The 18,542-nt window shown below is 51.6% G+C and overlaps 6 protein-coding genes; 3 read left to right on the top strand and 3 right to left on the bottom strand.

The window, feature by feature from the left end:
- The first annotated feature begins 10,451 nt into the window (after positions 1–10,451).
- On the top strand, positions 10,452–11,054 carry CHC_T00002378001 (hypothetical protein). Its single transcript, XM_005713411.1, has one exon. The coding sequence runs from the start codon at positions 10,452–10,454 to the stop codon at positions 11,052–11,054; it is 603 nt and encodes a 200-aa protein (XP_005713468.1).
- A 103-nt stretch (positions 11,055–11,157) lies between these two features.
- CHC_T00002377001 (hypothetical protein) lies at positions 11,158–11,514 on the bottom strand. Its single transcript, XM_005713410.1, has one exon. The coding sequence runs from the start codon at positions 11,512–11,514 to the stop codon at positions 11,158–11,160; it is 357 nt and encodes a 118-aa protein (XP_005713467.1).
- A 296-nt stretch (positions 11,515–11,810) lies between these two features.
- Positions 11,811–13,539, bottom strand: CHC_T00008352001 (Sel1-repeat containing protein). XM_005713409.1 is given in 2 exon segments: positions 11,811–12,456; positions 12,457–13,539. The coding sequence occupies 1 exon segment, from the start codon at positions 13,537–13,539 to the stop codon at positions 12,457–12,459; it is 1,083 nt and encodes a 360-aa protein (XP_005713466.1). The 3' UTR covers positions 11,811–12,456.
- Positions 13,540–13,598: 59 nt separating this feature from the next.
- Positions 13,599–13,721, top strand: CHC_T00002376001 (hypothetical protein). The gene has a single exon (XM_005713408.1). The coding sequence runs from the start codon at positions 13,599–13,601 to the stop codon at positions 13,719–13,721; it is 123 nt and encodes a 40-aa protein (XP_005713465.1).
- A 1,112-nt stretch (positions 13,722–14,833) lies between these two features.
- On the top strand, positions 14,834–16,234 carry CHC_T00002375001 (hypothetical protein). The gene has a single exon (XM_005713407.1). The coding sequence runs from the start codon at positions 14,834–14,836 to the stop codon at positions 16,232–16,234; it is 1,401 nt and encodes a 466-aa protein (XP_005713464.1).
- A 451-nt stretch (positions 16,235–16,685) lies between these two features.
- Positions 16,686–16,979, bottom strand: CHC_T00002374001 (hypothetical protein). Its single transcript, XM_005713406.1, has one exon. It carries the CDS (start codon positions 16,977–16,979, stop codon positions 16,686–16,688), a length of 294 nt encoding a protein of 97 aa, XP_005713463.1.
- Between the last annotated feature and the right edge of the window lie 1,563 nt (positions 16,980–18,542).

Raw genomic sequence — 18,542 nt, 5'->3', positions numbered from 1 at the left:
ACATGAAGATGATTCGCTACGCTATGGCGGGTGCGTCCATGTAAGACGGGTAAGTCCCTGGCGCGCTCTTGTGGCAGTACATAACCGCAGCAAAAGAGTAGCCCGACCAACATAATAGCCACTACAGTAGTCCCTCGCTATCAAAACTACAGAGTAAAGTCTCGATAAGCTGCGTACCTGATATGATGAACTGTCTCGGTACACTGAAGCGGAGGACTATGAGGGAGGCGCCACCCCGCTTTTTTGGCCCAGAATCAACGTTTTCGTATTTCTAACGTGAACTAGACTCTATAGAATGAACTACGCGATACCATGAACATACAAAAACATGAAAACCCCAGAGTTCACTTTATCGAGGCCGAAATGCGCACTAGAAACGAACCATCAACGACTACAGAAGCCATCCATACGATTTTGCCTCAGATTCGAACGCTGAAGCCTCCTTACGCAGCTTTGTTCCTCATACAGAAGTGACTTGATGCTCGAAGGCAGCCCCGATTGAACTAGATTCGCGTCCGTCATAATACAACTGAGTTCGTTAGATAGAGCTTCTAATGTTCCGCGATACCGAGCAAGCGACGGTTTGCGTCCTGTCCGGTCTTTCGCTGGCACAGTAGAGCGATCGTCCTCACTATCTGAATCACCGTTAAATTGATCTTGCTCAATGCCAGTAAATGCCGCAAAATCCCCTAATCCAAGATCAATGGCTTGACCGAGAGCTGACTCTTCTGATATAGACTCTGGATGTGGCAGAATTAAAAGAAAAGGAAGGCTGGAGCACAATGTGAAGTGGTCTAGATATGGAATTGCGCCCGTCGACGATGCCCGTCGACGTTGCCCGTCGATGGACAGAGTCAAGGAAAGTGAGTTTGTGTTCCTGTGACCGTATCATCGGCATTGGTGGAGACGCTCTAAGAGCGTCTCCACCGGTGTGGTCCAAATCATACTGTACCGGTAAAACGGGTACACGTGTACACGAGCAGTTCCGCCGCCGTGAACTGCCTCGGTAAGGCAAACTCAATGGGCTGCTCGCAAGCGCCACATTTCGGTTCACGATATCGAGACTTTACTCTGTACCCCGTGTTTCTTACCGAGGTGAGTTTCTCAGAATATTGGGATTTTGAATACATTTACGCAAGTCCGGCCTGGTGGTTGAATAGTAACCAGTGTCTTCCTTTCGTTACTAATTAGCGCATGTTGTAATCATTATATATTTAATGTTAATATTGAGTTTTCAATTAGTTAGAATTTTCCTGGACTTGGGAAGCCGTCAGCGTAGGAAAGTCGGTCGAAGAATTTTTTGGAAGTATACAGCCACCGGCCCCCACTGTTAGGAATGTACACGGACAACTGTGTTCCCGTAATCCCCCTCCTCCCCCTAATCTCAAATTCGAGATGCACACTCATAACTTCAACCAAAATCAAAATTGCTCAACCTGCACCTCATTCAGACTCTGGCAAATCACAGATCAAATTCACATCCCCATTCCCTTCTGACGCCATACAACGACGTGTTTCCCTAACTCACGTAATCACCCTTAATTGCATGCCCTACTTCCTTGACACCCACTACTACTGTAACTATGCCAAATTCTCCACATCATCGTAGAACTTCACCACGTATCGGAACGTCAACCCTTCCTTTCTGTGCTACCCAGGCTCCCCGTTCTCCTACTCAGTATGAGCCCCTCGCAGGTCTTATTTCGACGCAATGTTCACATATACAGGGTTCTCGTACTCACTGACCCCCCGCTCTCTCTCTTTCCCTCTTCTCTTCTTCCCCAGCGTTTCGCATCCCCGAAACCCCTCACCTCTCGCCTCCTTTCCCGCTCTCTCCCGACTTCACGCGCAATGACTACGCCATCGCATGCCGCCGCTTTCGTCCGCAACGATCCTCGGGTGCCACTGCATCTCGCACCTACGTCCTTGTCTGTTGGCTTCCATTCCATCCCCCTCATCCTTGTCTGCGTCGATTGCAAGAGCGGGTCCCCCAGCGCAAGGGCCTTCAGCGACCACTTGCGCCACGTTCACAACATCCCTACTCCCCAGGCCGCACAGCGCTCTAGACTCGCAGAAGAAGCCCTCTCCTTCCACCGTACCTCTGTTTCCGATTCTCCGCTCCTTTCCGACTACCTGCAGGCTCCCCAATTCCTCCCCGATCCGGCAATCACTCTTCCGATCAAGAGCCTCCCCCCGCTTCAAGGATTCACTTGCAAATTAGTCTACTTCTGTCCTCTTTGCAAGCTCTCCAAGGGCACCCCGAAACGGCTTCGACAACATATGAACTCCGTCCACCCGCCTGATGCACCCGGAAACCCCTCGCCGACCGAGGTTGATCAAATCATTGGCCGCGGTGCTGTTCGCGCCCAGTCTCTGTTTAGTGGTGCCAAGACCAAATACTTTCCCGTTACGGCCGAAGAGCCAATCGGGGAAATGGTCACCGTCTCCCAAGTCCCCGTCGGCATTCCTGACTCAGAAGAAGAAGATCCCATCCAATCCGCCCCGGTGTCGTCACCCCTCCCCATGGACACAACAACCGACTCAACTCTAGACCTCATCACTCCAGACCCCAACTCCCCGTCTTATGAGCTCCACAAATGTGCCGCCGACGTACTGGCCCGTCTAACGTGTTCCAGTTCGGACCTGGCCCCGGGTCGACGATCTCATACCGAATTGGAGGAAAATGACGCAGACTCCGGCATCGCCCTCCGCAACACATTCCTGTCGATCACCGACTTTGATGAAGCCCTCGACGCTCTGCCTTTACGCCGTGAGAAGGCAGCTCAACTCACGGGTGCCGTCACGACGGAGGACGTTCAAGCAACTTTATCCACGGTTGCAACCTGCGTCCATCTATACTTTCAAAGTATCGCCAAGGTCGTCAGGGACGTCACGCATGGATTTCGTCAAGCGATAAACCTCCACGGCACTACGCCCTTCCGACGGGTTCAATCCGTGGCAGAACGAAGATATGCTAGTCATGTTGCCCGCCTCCTCTTCTTCACTCATCAGACACGGGACGCCGACTTTTCCCGTAATGAACAGACTTCCGTCGTGATCGACGCCTTCTTTCATGAGCTCAATCGCACATCTCTCCACGAGACCCCAGGTGAAACTCTCTCCCACGCCTTACACAGTCGCCTTCACGATGCCATGAAAAGCTTGCTCCTCGTCCGGCTCAGGCATGTCGACCTCCTCACCAACTTGGCCGTTCGTAACTTTGTTGTCGCCGCTACCGTCGTTGCAAGTTCCGCCCCACTCTTCGCCGAGACTTCCCCGACCCTCAGACTCGCCGAAGCCGGTGACATGAGTCACATTCTTGCCGCCCTCCAATACGCTGTTTCCGTGACAGCGATTCAAGAACTCCGCCGAGTAGCAGAAACGCCCCTTCCGGCCGCCCATCTCAACGAGAACCACCAAGATCCAGCTGCTGCCATCATCGCAACCGTCGATCAAGATGCCAACACTGCCGCTACATTCATACGAAAAACTTTGGATGTCATCATGCGAATCATAAAACATGAGGAAGGTCCAATCTCTTTCGCCGTCTGTGCCATTCACAAGCAACACCCTTGTGGCATAATCAAATCTCACCACCTCTCCATGCCTCTTTTGGGGACGATCATCACAAACCAACACAAGACTTTCGACAAGTTCTTCTACGAACACTGTCTTCTGGGGGCCGAGCTTCCTCCTGATTTCCAACGACTCGTTTTATCTCTGCGTGACGACCCCACGAACCGCGCTCCTGGCTTTTCCTTTCTCTCCTCCCTCACTCACCACGCTTCCTGGGTGCAGGCCACGTTGCCCATCTCCTTCATGCTCTAATGAATCCATCGTCCGATTACCTCCATCGCACACCTTGCGTCCACCCCACATGTTCCTTTCCGCGCAGAGTTCCTACACAAGATGAGGCATCCGGTCTTGGCCCATCCCCTACCTCTACTGCTTCCTCTGGCCAAGACCGAGAAATTCAAGTCGCTGGTGTTCGAATGACGAAAACAGGAGTCTTGCAGTTTCTCGCTCATTGCCAAATCATCCAAGACTCCCTACTTGCTATGATGCATTTTTCGTCCGGATCTCCCGGTCGAGCAACCGAGATATGCACTTATAGGCTACAAAATGGGGAGAACAACATCCGGAACATCTTCATCGGCCACAACTCCGAAATTTTGTTCAACCCTGGCTACTGCAAGTCAAGGGCCGCGCTCGGTTACAACCGCGCGGTGTACCGATTTCCCGACAAGCAAACTTCGTTCCGAATGATCTCATACTTGTCGGTCATTCGCCCCTTGGAATGCGAAATGGTCAGAGCTCTCCATGGTGACGAAGCCATGAGAACCCATTGGACATTCTTATTCGCCAACAACGGCCAACGTTTCTCACCTGCACGTGTCACAAAGGTCATCAGGACTGCCCTGCAATCCAGAAGCATTCACATCTCCTTCAAGGATTACAGGCAGTTCACCAGTGGAATGGTTCCGCTTATATGTCAGAATAAGCTCCACAGCAGCATGAATGACATATTGGCAGAACACACCACAGCCGGACACCAACAAGCTGCGCATACCTCCTCTATCGCCCACAAACACTACGGACGAACTACCTCGCTAATGCCCGACTGTCCCGCCGCCACGCTAACAAAGCACCGCCAATTCTCCCATGAATGGCACCGCCATCTGAAGCTGCCGTCATTTATAGTGACCGCACTTCTTCACAACCGCTCCCCCTCCAACATTCACAGCAACTCCAGTCTCGAGTGACCTCGCTATCCCAACATGAGCCGCAGCCTGTCTTCCAGGTTCATCAACCGAAACCCCTCCTTCATGCTCTCAACGGAAGCACAGCAAACGAACTGCAACAACTGCAGCCAAACCCCTCTGCTCTCAAATTCCCCAACACTTTCTCTGTAGGGTCCCACTCCAATCACAGTATTCGCCTCGATAACCCCCCGAACCATATCCTCCCTCCCCTCGTCAGGCCTCTACTGTCCGCTCTCAAAAAGGCCACACGTTCTAAATCTGCGGAATTCATGTCTCAAACGCAGTTTGCTGTCACAGCCACTGTGTCCGCGTCGCAGAACAACTCCCTCGTACTGATTCCCACCGCATCAGGCAAGTCTATGGCAGTCCTTCTACCAGCTTTCATGGAAAAGAATATCAAGTCCACTATCGTAGTCGTTCCCCTCAAGGCCCTTGTATCGGAGTACATGAGGCGCGCGACAAACTTCGCCCTACTCGCATCACATTGCGCGAATGGACAAGGATCACTGGAATTTGCCGACCTGTACATCTTCACGGCCGAACAGTTGTCGCGGCCGTCTTTCAAAGAGCTGGTTGTTCGACTTATGGATACTAACAGGCTCGCTCGAGTAGTCATTGATGAGGCTCATCTCACAGCCATGTGGCATCATTTCCGCCCTGAATTGAAGTTTTTGCGTCGATCCCTTTCTATCATCCCAAAGTCAGTCCCTCGTGTACTCCTCAGTGCCACCGTCCCACCCTGCGAGAGAAGAATCATTCTAGAGCGCCACGGCATTAACACAGCCTTCCTTTTCTCAATGCCTTCTCAAAGAAGGAATCTCGAGTTTGTTGTTCATACCTTCAGTGACGACTCTGACCCGGGCCTAAACACTCGCACTCCTGAAGGCTCCTTTGCCACCGCACAAGAAGTCATGAAGATGAATGCAGTAAGCTTTCTGCATCAGCACTTCCTCGATTGCACCAACGCCCCAAAGCCGTTGCCCAAAATATATAGAATCATCGCTTTCGCCCTGACGCGCCAAGAAACAACTTCTCTCCACAAAGCCCTGACGGCCGCATATGCACAAGGAAGTGTTGCCCACTCCAATCAACGCATCGCAGTCGAGCCGCTCATATATCATGCCGGCCTCACTAAAGAAGCTCGCGAAAAGGCCCACAACGACTGGACAGCAAACGAAGAGCTCTACGACATCATAACAACCAAGGACCTCGTACCTTCAACTCTGTTCCGTATTATGGTTTGTACGTCCGCCTTCGGTACCGGAATAGATGTTCCAGATGTTCGAGCAACAGTTCATCTTGGCGCCGCAAGAAGCCTCGTCGACTTTGCACAGGAGAGTGGCCGGTCTGGACGCGACGGACACCACGCATTCGTCTTCGTCCTAAACTCAACCCAGTACAATAAGAGCTTCGAAACCTCCCTTCTCAAAAAGGGCAACATTGACCAAAATGATCTCGCAGTAACGAACCGAAACGAGATGATGAATTGGGTCCTCAATACCACGGATTGCCGCAAAGATGCACTTTACACAGCCATGGATGGCCAAGTCTCTGGTGTCTGTCGCTTCGAAAAGCACGCAGTCTGGTGCGATGTTTGCAGATCTATGTTCCCCTCCCAGCCAACTAATGCACCGCACACCCCTCAGAGTTCACAATTTCACACACCGGATACCTCTAGACCTTGGGATGCAAATTCGCAATCCCAGTCTCAGCAACATTCGCTTCCCACCACACCATCGCAATCGCAGTTGCCACGTCCACATCAAGATCAAAATCAAAACCATCTCGAGCCTCAACGGCAAAACCAAATCGGAGCCACCACATCCACGCAGCACAACTTCGATGAAATGCTTCTCTTGCTTGAGCAATCCGCTCCAACCAACCCCCCTCCAGCCCCTCCAGTTCGAAGAATCCTTAGCTTCTCCCCACAACAATCAAGTGAACGCTTGCTGCCTTCAGCATCACCTTCAATGCAGCAAGCACCATTTCCAGTCCGTCCACGGTCACTTCCGACGGCGTCACCATCTTTGAAGCAAGTCCTTTCGGGCAAACGGCCCGCATCACTTCCACCATCGGGAAGAAATTCATTCAAGAGCTTACGAACTTCTCCCAGTATGGCGCGCCAAACCCAACCTAATGTTCCCACAAACCCTTTGCCTTCCCCGTCACCTCCCCTATCGTTGCCATTTAGTCACTTCCAGGCAATTGACACCGAATCCACGGTTCATTTAGTAACTCAATTCCTCTTCCTAACCAAGACGACGTGTCTCTTATGCCACGCTTCTCCCCGCCGTTCCGGTACGGAACATCCTCAGAATGACTGTCCATTCATAGAAAGAAGCTGCTATGCCTGTTTCTCTACGACCCATTTCGTCCCGTCTTGCCCCGTCCCAAGAAAAGTCCCTCTCAAGTGCTTTGATTGCCGCCTCTCGCACTGCCTTGGCCAACCACTTCACCCCACATTCGGCCAATACGGTCGTTGCGATATACGTCCTATGATATCACTCGCCTGGAACCTTTGGCGAATGAAGTCTTTCCAGCAACAGATCGCTGAAAACCTGTTCCCTTCCGAAATCCTTTGCCGCTTCAACTCCGTTCTCCGTGACCGCCCGGCCCGGGTCACTGAGAAGGACTTAGCCGTCATCTTCTCGGATGCATCCATAGAGTCCGCTGACGAGAATAACGACGATATGCCTCTGACAATATGGCTCCCACTGGCTTGGGCCATACATCAAGGTCTTCTCCAACTGGACTGCCAGTAGTTTTCGATATCCACATACTGCAGTATTAGGACCACATTTTCAATAAACTCTCAACGATAGAAAGCTTCAATCTTCTCGAAAACGGAACCATTCACATGTCACAGCGATCCTCACATTTCCATGTGCCCGTGCGATCACTACCCGCCGTTTTTGTTGAATCATTCATTTATACATCTTCTACGTCGCGCCATATCCAACTGCTATGCTCACCAATTGTGCCGTTTTGCTGTTTCTCCACTACACAACCAACCCCACAAAATTTACACTTGTGCTTTCGTAACGGCCATCTACTACAGAAGTAGCTGAAACAGAAAAGAAACATGCAAACGCACCGTTCAGGCCCCTTGCAAGACGCGTCTTGCGAGTAGCCCTCTCCAAAGTATCATTCTCGCACCTTTCCAAAACGCATCGTTCTCGCGCCCCTCCAGAACGCATCATGGGCGCACCCCTCTCGAACGTATCATTCTGGCACCCCTTCAGAACGCATCGTGGGCGCACCCCTCCCGAACGTATTATTCTCGCACCCTTCCAAAATGCATTGTTCTCGCGCCCCTCCAGACCGCATCATGGGCGCACCCCTCCCGAACGCATCAATCTCGCACCCCCTTAGAACGCGTCGTGGGCGCACCCCTCTCGAACGTATCATTCTGGCATCCCTCTCAAACGAATGATGAGCGCACCCCTATAGAACACATCACGAGCACACCCCTCTCCAACGTAGCATTCTGGCACCCCTTCCAACGCATCATTCTCGCACCCCCTCAGCTCGCATCCTAGACGCACCTCTCCAGAACGCATCGTGCGCGCATCCCTCCCCAACGCATCTCTGACACACCCGTCCAAAATGCGTCGTTGAGGCAACGATCATCGAAACCTGCATACGGCGCTTTTCAATTTCGCGCAGTAAATAACTTAGAAAGCTTTGATGTTCAGGACATAAATTACGCCGCCTTATTGTGTAACTCGTACATGCGCACTGCGACGCCGTCAGTGCAGTATAAGGCCCTGCCACTAAATCTGCCTGCTGTAATTGCCCCACCCAGCACGATACGTTTTGGGCATCTGACAATCTTGTCAGACGAGGGACACGGTACGTGATAAAATATGAAGTTAATATCATTGCTCATGCGCCTCTAATCGCACACGGCAAAAACTAAATTTTGCGCCCTGACATTTTATTGGCTGTGCGCCGCCGTCGGCAAAATTTTAGTCAGAAATTCCCAACAGCAATGTTGCCAATACAGCGCGTATGGGGGTGCCGCCGTGTAAATCGGCCTAAAACGTATCGTCCCACCAGAAAACTGTCGCCGTTAAAACCGCCCGGCACGATACGTTTTGGGCCATATACCGTAGACAGTACCAAAATCGCACATACGTCGAATCAGGCCTGGACGATACGTTTTTTGTCATTACGTATCGATCCTGACATGTGCCAAAAACGTATCGTCCCGCGGGAACTGACGCCAGAACTAAACATAGAAAGCTCATCGATGTCAGGCACCACCACCTTCAACATCACATCCAAGGTGCCGCTATCACCGCGCATCACATCCCATCCGCGGGCAACCCAGCAGACCTATTCACAAAAGCGCTCGGACCCATCCGCTTTCAAGAAATCTGCAAAATCATCCAACTACATGAACCCCGCAGCCCCGACCCGAAAGCGCACCCCGGCACATCCTTCACGCGCACCCCTCAGCGTCCCCCGGGACTGACGGACCGCAACTCTCTTCATCAGACGCTGACAGGTGCGCGAGTGACCGACCGCAAGGACAGACTGTCAGCATTACAGTCTGTCACCAGCGGTACTTAGACCCACGAGACGGCGACGACGAGTAAAGACCCCCCCATGAGGATTACGATTCATCACCGGGCAAGGCATCAGGGCGTGTCTTAACAGGCTGATTTTTGCGATGAGATCTTTTTGATCCAGGCCTTGCTTCTCACTTTTCACATGGTAGCGTCCCTTGCCATCTTGTACAATACGAACATTACGCAAAAGTCTGCGATCGCCTTGTACAAACGCAAACTCTCTCAACGCGCTCTACGACAACGAACACATTCGTTGATTTTATTGGAAAATATCACAAGCGCGACGGAAAGGGCACGCAAGATTGCTCCCAGGATTGGAACACATGTTCCGCAGCGAGCAGCCTATCTACGAGTCGTCCAGGGCACGCTGTGAAAGGGATTCGGTCAATGAGGTGCAACTTCTCACCTTTGATGTGAGCAATCGATACGTTTTGCTTGTGGCAAACGGTCCTAATGAATGGAGGCTTCCGGGATTTCTTTCTGACACGATAGATGTCACCCCGACACATGATGTGTGCAGCGCTGCTAAGACAGTATTGGTATAGAATTTCCTTTCATTGTTCTCCGAGATTGTTACTTTGAAGAGTGGTCCGTTGAAACCGATGATCATTCAGACTCGGGAAGCCGCGGTATTATCGTTGTTGGGTGCCGTGAGAAATCTGAACGAGTGCCTTCTGGATGCAGTTGGGTGGCCATCACCGATAATCACGGAGCGGGTGTCGTCCATGTCTCGCACTCGGAGAAAGGAGCGGAGCAAGCTATTCGACGAGAACTAAAACAGGCCGCAGCCAACGTTTTGCCGCCTCGACGGGTGCCTTGGGCCTCTGTCGAATGGCACCATGAAACGCTTCGAGAAGTGCGCGAAATATTGCGTGGACACAATTTGCATGTGATAGGGGATCTGGTTCAGATCCGTACGTCATACAGAGGAGCCGTGCTAAAGATCAAGACGAATGAGGGTGATTACTACCTAAAATGCAGCCCATCCACGTCGAACGATGCTGGAGTGACGTCAATAATATCAAGCGTTGTTCCTGATCTTGTCGCCAAGCCGTTGTTTGCAGACGTGGAAAGTCGTCAAATGATCCTTGCCGACCACGTTGACGAGACTGGCATGTTTACATTAGAACTTGAAGGGCGTAAGCAGGTGGTAAGAGATACGGTGCGTCTACACCGCGCAAACACGAATGTGTTGCCCGATTTGTTGCAGGCCGGGCTACCATGTTATTCACCGCTGTGGATGCGTGAGAACTTGACCTCACTTTTTCAATCTAAGGAGCTTTTGTCTGTGCGGGAAACGGAACCAAGCCAGAAGCTGTCCAACACCAAGGTCAAGCTGCAAGAATACCTGACGGAACTTATTAGTTGGGAAATGCCTAATTGTTTGATACACAATGACCAGTTGGAAGGGAACCTAACCAGGAAGAGCACCGATGAGGGTCCAGGGTTCCGGTTTTTTGACTTTGACAGCTCTTTCGCAAGCCATCCTTTGTTTGATGTGCACTGGTGCAACCGGGAATTTTTGGAGGTCTATGCACAGGAAATGGACATAGCTGACATTGATGGATTGTATAGTGTGATCAACAAAACCTCTTATCTTTCAGATCTCGTGCGAGCATATAGATACTTGGACATGGTTAGGGAAGCGGAAGACGGTGCTCCCCGGGAAGACGCCCTTCAGTGGCTGGAGAAAAGTGTCCGTTACTTGCTGATGTGACCGAAGAAGGAAAGGGTGAGCACGTATTTTTGGACTGAGTTAACGTGTACAACGTTGTAGTCTAGGACGAGTGGTTCTGCAGTTGGCATCAGCTCTATGCGCTTCATAATGAGTATAAAGAAAGTGCGAAAGGTTTGGCGGGAACATCAACGTCAGGACGACAGTAGAGGCCTGAAAGTGTCCGGTTCTCGTTTTGCATGTCATCACCCGGCTTTATGAAACGATGGTCCATCTTCTGGTAACGAGACATACACACACTGCACCGCGATCGCCGGATTCGTAGTGGACAGAGGACAAGGAGGGGCGCGTTCACTGGACACAGGGATAGGGGGCGCAGCGTTGGGATGAGTGTGGGCGGAAGACATGTGGTATCTGCATCCTGGGACGAGACCGTGCGGATGTGGGACGTGGATAGATGGATCAACCTTCGTTGCGAGTGGGTAGAGGACTGGCAAGACATCACGGATCGAATTCTGGGGACGGCAGATATGGGCAATGTTTCGCGTACAGGAGAAACATGGTAAATAACTCCACGGAAGAGAAAAGTTGCGCGAAGGCGAGAGGACGGGGTCTGAAGCTGTCCTGGCTCGAGTGGAGACTACAGTAGACTCACTGATATGGCACGATCACGCAGTTGTAGTTGCAGTGGTGGCTAATCCGGTTGCTTCCATGAAGGTAGTGGTCTAAATCGCGAAAAGCCGTAGACGCTTGCCACTCCATGTATTTGTGTTGTGTTGCAATGGTGCGTCATGGTAGTTGAGGGGGGTGGGGTTCATTTTGATGATGCGAATGCTTGAGTCTTGTTTCATGGACGTTGCCAGTCCATATCTTTGTATCTGTGATCTACAGTATCAACCAGCTTCACGTCACCACACTGTAATCAACAAGGGTATCTTTGCACACTCACAGCCCATAATTCTTTGAGGAGCAAATTAGCTTAATTGATTGGGGCGTCAATTGAAGCCCAAAACGAACACGTGTAGCGGACACGTGTTACGATGCCATAAGTATTGAACTTCACGAGTTTCGGACGATTCGGCGAGGAGGAACAAATTTTCTTGGAGAACGTGACCTCTGTAGGTATAATTTTGTCCATGGGGATCGTTCTCGCGTCTTTGCTTCAACCCCCCGCCACATGCTTCCCGAGCCGTGAACGCACTTGATGTTAGGGACGAAATCACCCATGCAGCCGTCTCACGGCCCCGGTCCTGTCACCCAGCCCGGCCCTTTGCAGGACTTCTAGGTTGCGAGAGCCATTCCGTTGTTCTCGTCTTTCTCAACCGCCATGTCGTAAAGCCGTGCCGCCTGCCCTATGTTACGCCCCACCCTGTCCGCTCCGTGCTGCATCGGCGTGCCAAGATGCACCATCGCGTCAACCTTACCGTCTTCCTCAAGCGCACCCTCAAGCAGCTTCACAGCCCGCGTAGCGTTCTCTGTCTCCTCCATCCTTCAGGGGGAGAGCAAGATTCAACTTAGCGTTACCGTTGCGTGATTTCTCGATCGCACGCTCGTACAGCTCCAGTGCGCGGACCTCGTCCTTTTCCACTCCTTCCGCGTCGTGGTGCAGCAGCAGACCGAGATTGCCCAATGTATGCACATCGTCCCTCCTGTCGATCGCAATCTCGTACAGCTCTGAGGCGCGAACCCCGTTCTTCTCGACCCCCTCCGCGCCGTCCTGCAGCAGGAGGCCCAGATGCACCATCGCATCGATGTCATTGCCCTCCGCGATCGCCCGCTCGTACAGCTTAACGGCGCGAACCATATTCTTCTCGACTCCCTCTACGCCCTTGTGCAGGAGGAGACCAAGATGGACCATTGAATCGACATCATTACCCTTCTCGATCGCCCGCTCGAACTTTTCTATGCCACGCGCCGCGTTTCTCTCGATTCGTTCCGCATCATATGTTAGCAGGTTGCCGAGATTGAACATAGAATGAGCATCATCGTGTTTCTCAATCGCCCTCCCGTATAGTTTGTCAGCCCGCGCTTCATCCTTCTCAACTCTGTCGCTCCCATCCCTCATGAGGTTACCAAGCTTGTACATCGCGTCAACACTCTGGTCTACTTCGATCGCACATTCGTACAACTCTACTGCGCGAGCCGCGTTCTTCTCGACACCCTCTGCGCCCTTTTCCAACAGCAAGCCGAGAGCTACCATCGCACTGACGTCGTTTTTGTCAATTGCGTTTTCGTAAACCTCTGCAGCCCGAACTGCATTCGTGTCGGCACCCTCTGTGCCCTTTTCCAGTAGCTTCTCGAGGCATCGCGACAACAAGCGTCTGGATGCAAATTTGAATCCTTTCCTTCGTTCCTCGCCGTGCGCCCAGTAACATTCACATGCTCCGAGTACTATACAATGACTGATGATGTCCCTCTGCGTTCTCCTCCGGCGGCAGGGAGTAGACGACCACACCTGGACTGACCTCAGTTTTGATCGCATACTCATAAAAAATGTTCTCCGTATCTTCCGTCTCAGCCCACTCATAATACTTCGATGAAGGCTCGTAGGGCACCTCGAAGCCGTGATTGCTCAACACACTTTTCATGATGATGCCAACAGCGCATTCCTCGTCCTCGCCATGCTTGGCCGGTCCCCACTCTGCGTCCGACTCATCAGGCCCGCGAAACCGGCTCATTCCAAAGTCAATCATAAACACCTTAGAATAGGGATGGCGGCGACCATCTGGATTGGTACAAACCAGAAAGTTCTCGGGCCTCACGTCAGTATTTAGTATGTTGCGATCGTTCATGATGCCGACAATCGCAATGGCTTGATTGACAATGTCCTGCCAACTCGAGCGCGGAAAGTGATCGACTATGTCCAGTAGGTTGCAGCCGTCTGTGTACTCGAGCAGGATGCCTTTCACTCGGAAGGCTCAAAGTCCCCGCTGCCGCAGCGATTTGGGGTACCGCTCGACGTTGCAAGCTCCAGATCGATATCGACCGCCGCAAAACTTTCGGGATGACACTACCCTGTTGATCGCGCAGCCCGTTATAGAGGGAAATCTCGGCATTGTACTGGCGGAGAAGCTTGTGGGCGAGAAAAGCCTCGCTCTGAGCGTCATCCCAGTCTTTCCGTCTGCTTTCCTCGAAAAGGTCAATGTGGGTGAGATCATGCAGGTAACTGTAGATTGCGCCGCTCTAGACCGATTCGATGTACGCCTCTTCCATGCGCTTCGTCCATGGCTCGATGGCGTTGTTACGCCGGAGGCCATCAGCAAAACGTCGGTCGAAAAGCTTTAGGAAAGCGATGCCGCCCGCCGCTGACGGCCGTTCTTCCTCCAAAATATCGACGATCATGGTGCAGGAGAACGTTCGCGTATGGAACCGGCGAATACGCACTTGCATGGCCAAAGCAGATACATGGCCATGGTCGGGTAGGACGTTGAGCGTCAAGACTTGGTTGGCAACGTAGTCATCGAAGGTCGAGCATCGAGACAAGGATGACAGATTGCAAACGGGACAGCTCGACGCGTGCGGAATGGGTGGTGTCACAGTGGGCGCTTCCTGAAATCCTAAAATCGCACTACGTGTAGTGGGCTCACGCAAAAAATGACATGCCTAAATGCGCAAAAATGAGGCCGCTTTTTGCGCTATGAAAAGAATTCAAAATTTACGCACCCGCGTATACAACGAGGCTCATTTGGTCCATGACTTGTCCAACTTCGGACGGTGAGGTCAATTGCGATCTGGTACACGCTTGACCTTGAAGGCTTCAACGGAAAATATCTCAACCACGACAAAACGAGCGCGCAAGATCGCTTCTACGATCGGAAGAGATGTCACTCCGCAGCGAACAGCCTATCTACGAGTCGTCCAGAGCACGCTGTGAAAGGGATTTGGTCAATGAGGTGCAACTTCTTACGTTTGATGTGAGCCATCAATACGTTTTGCTTGTGGCAAGTGGTCCTGATCAGTGGAGGCTTCCGGGATTTCTCTCTGACGACGTAGGTGACAGCTCGATACAGGATGTGTGCAGCGCTGTCAAGACAGTCATTGGTATCGAATTTCCGTTTCTTGTTCTTCGACATTGTTATTCTGAGTATTTGTCCGTTGAAACGTCTAATCTTTCAGCTACTATGGTCCGCGCTATTCTCGTTGCTCAGTGCTATGACAAGTCTCAAGAAGTGCCTTCTGGATGCAGTTGGGTAGCCATCACCAATGATCACAGAGCAGGTGTCGTCCATGTGTCGCACTCGGAGAAAGGAGCGGAGCAAGCGATTCGGCGAGAACTGGAACAGACCGTAGCCAACGTTTCGCCGCCTAGACGGGTGCCTTGGGCCTCTGTTGGATGGTATCAAGAAACGCTTCGAAAGGTACGCGAAATATTGCATGGACACAATGTGCATGTGATGGGGGAATTGGTTCAGATCCGTGCGTCATCCAGAGGAGCTGTGCTAAGGATCAAGACGAATGAGAGTGATTACTACCTTAAATGCAGTACATCCACGTCGAACGATGCTGGAGTCACGTCAATAATGTCTAGCGTTGTTCCTGATCTTGTCGCCAAGCCGTTATTCGCAGACGTGGAACGTCGTCAAATGATCCTTGTGGACCACGGTGACGAGACTAGCTTCTGTGGATTGGAGGATGAAGCGTGTAAGCAGGGAGTAAGAGATCTGGTGCGTCTGCACCGCGCAAGCGCAAAGGTGTTGCCTGATTTGTTAGAGGCCGGACTACCATGTTATTCACCGCTGTGGATGCGTGAGAACTTGAACTCACTTTTTCAGTGTAAGGAGCTTTTGACCGTGCTAGAAACGGAAGCAAGGCAGAAACTGTCGAGCATCAAGGTGAAGGTGCAAGATGATCTGACGGAACTTATTGATTTTGAAATGCCTAACTGTTTGATACACAACGACACGACCGATGGAAACCTAATCATGAAGGGTGCCGATGAGGGTCCAGGGGTCCGGTTTTTCGACTTTGACAGCTCTTTCGCAGGCCATCCTTTGTTTGATGTTGACTGGTGCAACCGAGATATCCTAGAGGCCTATGCACAGGAAATGGACATAGCTGACATTGACGGATTGCTTAGGTTGATTAGGAAAGTATTCTTCAATCTTAGGCCGCTCTTGGAAGTATATAGATACTTGGATATGGTTAGGGAAGCGGAAGACGGTGCTCCCCGGGAAGACGCGCTTCACTGGCTAGAGGACAGTGTTCGTTCCTTGCTGCGGTGACCGAAGAAGAAAATGGTGACCGCATGTTTTTGGGCTGAGTTGACGTGTACGACGGTGTAATCTGAGACGAGCCGCTCTGCAGGTGGCAACAGCTGTATGCGCTTTATAATGAGTACAAAAGAAGGTGCGAAAGTTTTGGCGGGAGCATCATGGTCAGGACGACAGTAGAGGAGCCATGAAAGTCTTCAGTTCATGTTTTGCATGCATCACCCGGCTTTATGGAACGTTAGTCCATCTTCTGACAACGAGACGTACGCATACTGCATTGCGGTTGCCGCATACGTACCAGACGGAGCACAAGGAGGGGGCTCGTTGACTGGACACACGGACGTGGGCACAGTATTGGCATGAGTGCGGACGGAAGACATGTAATATTTGCATCCTGGGACGAGAATGTGAGGGTGTGGGACGCGGACAAAGGGATTACACTGGGTAGCGGGTGGGTAAAGGACTAGGAAGATATCACGGATCGAATTCTGAGGACCGCAGACGTGGGCACTGTCTGTTGTACAAAACAAACATTGCGCATGAACTGTACGCAAAGGAAGAATTGCGCGAAGGCGAGAGGACGGGTCTGAGGCTGTCCTACCTCAATCATGCAATTGGAGACTAGTAGACTCACTGATATGGCACGATCATGCAGTGGTACAGTAGTTGCAGCGGTGGCTAATGTGGTTATTTGCATGGTACAGTAGTGGTCTAAATGACCAAGCGAAAAGCCATAGACGCTTGCGACCCCAGGCATTCGTGACGTGTTGCAATGGTGCGTCATAGTAGTTGGGGGGGAGGGGGGGAGTTCATTTTGATGTTACGAAAGCTTGAGAGTCTTGTTTCATGCACGTTGCCAGGCGACATCTTTGTGTGCATGATCTATCAACCAGCTCCACCTCATCACACAGAAAACAACTCTAGGAGTGAGAGCGGACCTGACGTTTGAATTTCCTACAATTCTTCCATTGCGAAGGGTTTTCGTTGTCCTTACTGCGGACAGACGACTAAGAAACCTTCAAGGCCGCCTCATGCATTCGGACGTTATCTTCAAACCTTCGAGGCCCCGCCTCATGCATCCGGACGTTAGCCGCAAAGCCCCCATCTCCTACAGTAGTCGCCCAGCACGCAGAGCTTATATGACCCGATCATCCACGTGCAACACGTGGACGTTAGCTTTTCCTCAGGTGCACGCACTCTTGTTACTCGCGGCCTGCTCCACGGGTCTCTATCCTGCGGCGTCTCCACCAGAAGCGCTTCTCCCTCTCGCGCATTGCCGTACAAGTACCGGTCCACTAAAGTTGAACAGAACTGAGGTAGCAGGCCATAAGTAAATTTAAAATTGTCCGATTCAGTCGGGGTTTTTTCCATTAGAAAGCTGATGGCCTTGACCATCCAGGTCGGGGTGGCTTTTTTTAATGGTGGATAGTAGTAGACGTAGAATTCCCGAACACGTGGGAGCGCTAGCGTCGTCGATCCCGACCCCAATGTCACTCGAAACTTGAACAACAGTTTTATTGGTCAACGCGAAGTAAGTATCAAAAAAAATTCAAAAAAAGTTGTATCTCAAATTCTATCTGCCACGAACGACTTCATTGCTGCAGTGCTGAGATGAACTTGAAAGTATGGTATCCAATCGAACTTTGGGCGGCAAAGCTCGTGGTCAGATTTTATTTTATTTTTCACAACGCGTTTATGCCATTTGTTGGACCTGAAGTCAGGAGGTATGTCCATTTCTGGTGCTCAATCTTGATTTTGGAATAAAAAGGGCAGATTTTTCGCTTGTTCAACTTTTGGGGTGACTGTTCAGTTTTGGGTACCCCATACTTGTACGTATGACCCTTCCCCAGATTCACCCACCACCCTATCCTCCGTGGTTTCTTGTGCGCCTCCATCCTCGTGTCCACCTCCTGAACCCCCCACCCTGATACCCCCCTGTCAATCTGGTCCCGAGACAAACAAAGAGAGTTAGAGAAAGATGAAGTTTACTCGGGCTACCAGACCGCGCTCACCCTTGTAGATCCCGGCTAACGCCGAGACCACGTAGTGGTCATTAGTTTCGTCCGACACCGCCCTCCTTCGTCACACCCATTAGGCCCTGCCGCTTCTGTGGCGGCAGGGGCCGCCAACGCCGGAGCCTCGGCCGCACGCCGAGGGGCGAGCAAAGTAGAAAACGACTCTTAGACTTTGCTATATTCCGACAACCCGGGAGGGCGCAAGGTCACAGAGCGGCCGTCGCCGCCGACTTAATACGGCACCGGAGTGCCAACCGTAGTTCAGTATCCTTAGTATCCTTCCCTTATCATACCTCAACCATCGT

The sequence above is a fragment of the Chondrus crispus genome, genomic scaffold (genome assembly GCF_000350225.1).
Source record: "Chondrus crispus Stackhouse genomic scaffold, scaffold_136, whole genome shotgun sequence".
NCBI lineage: Eukaryota > Rhodophyta > Florideophyceae > Gigartinales > Gigartinaceae > Chondrus > Chondrus crispus.
This window is presented reverse-complemented; position numbering and strand designations above follow the sequence as displayed.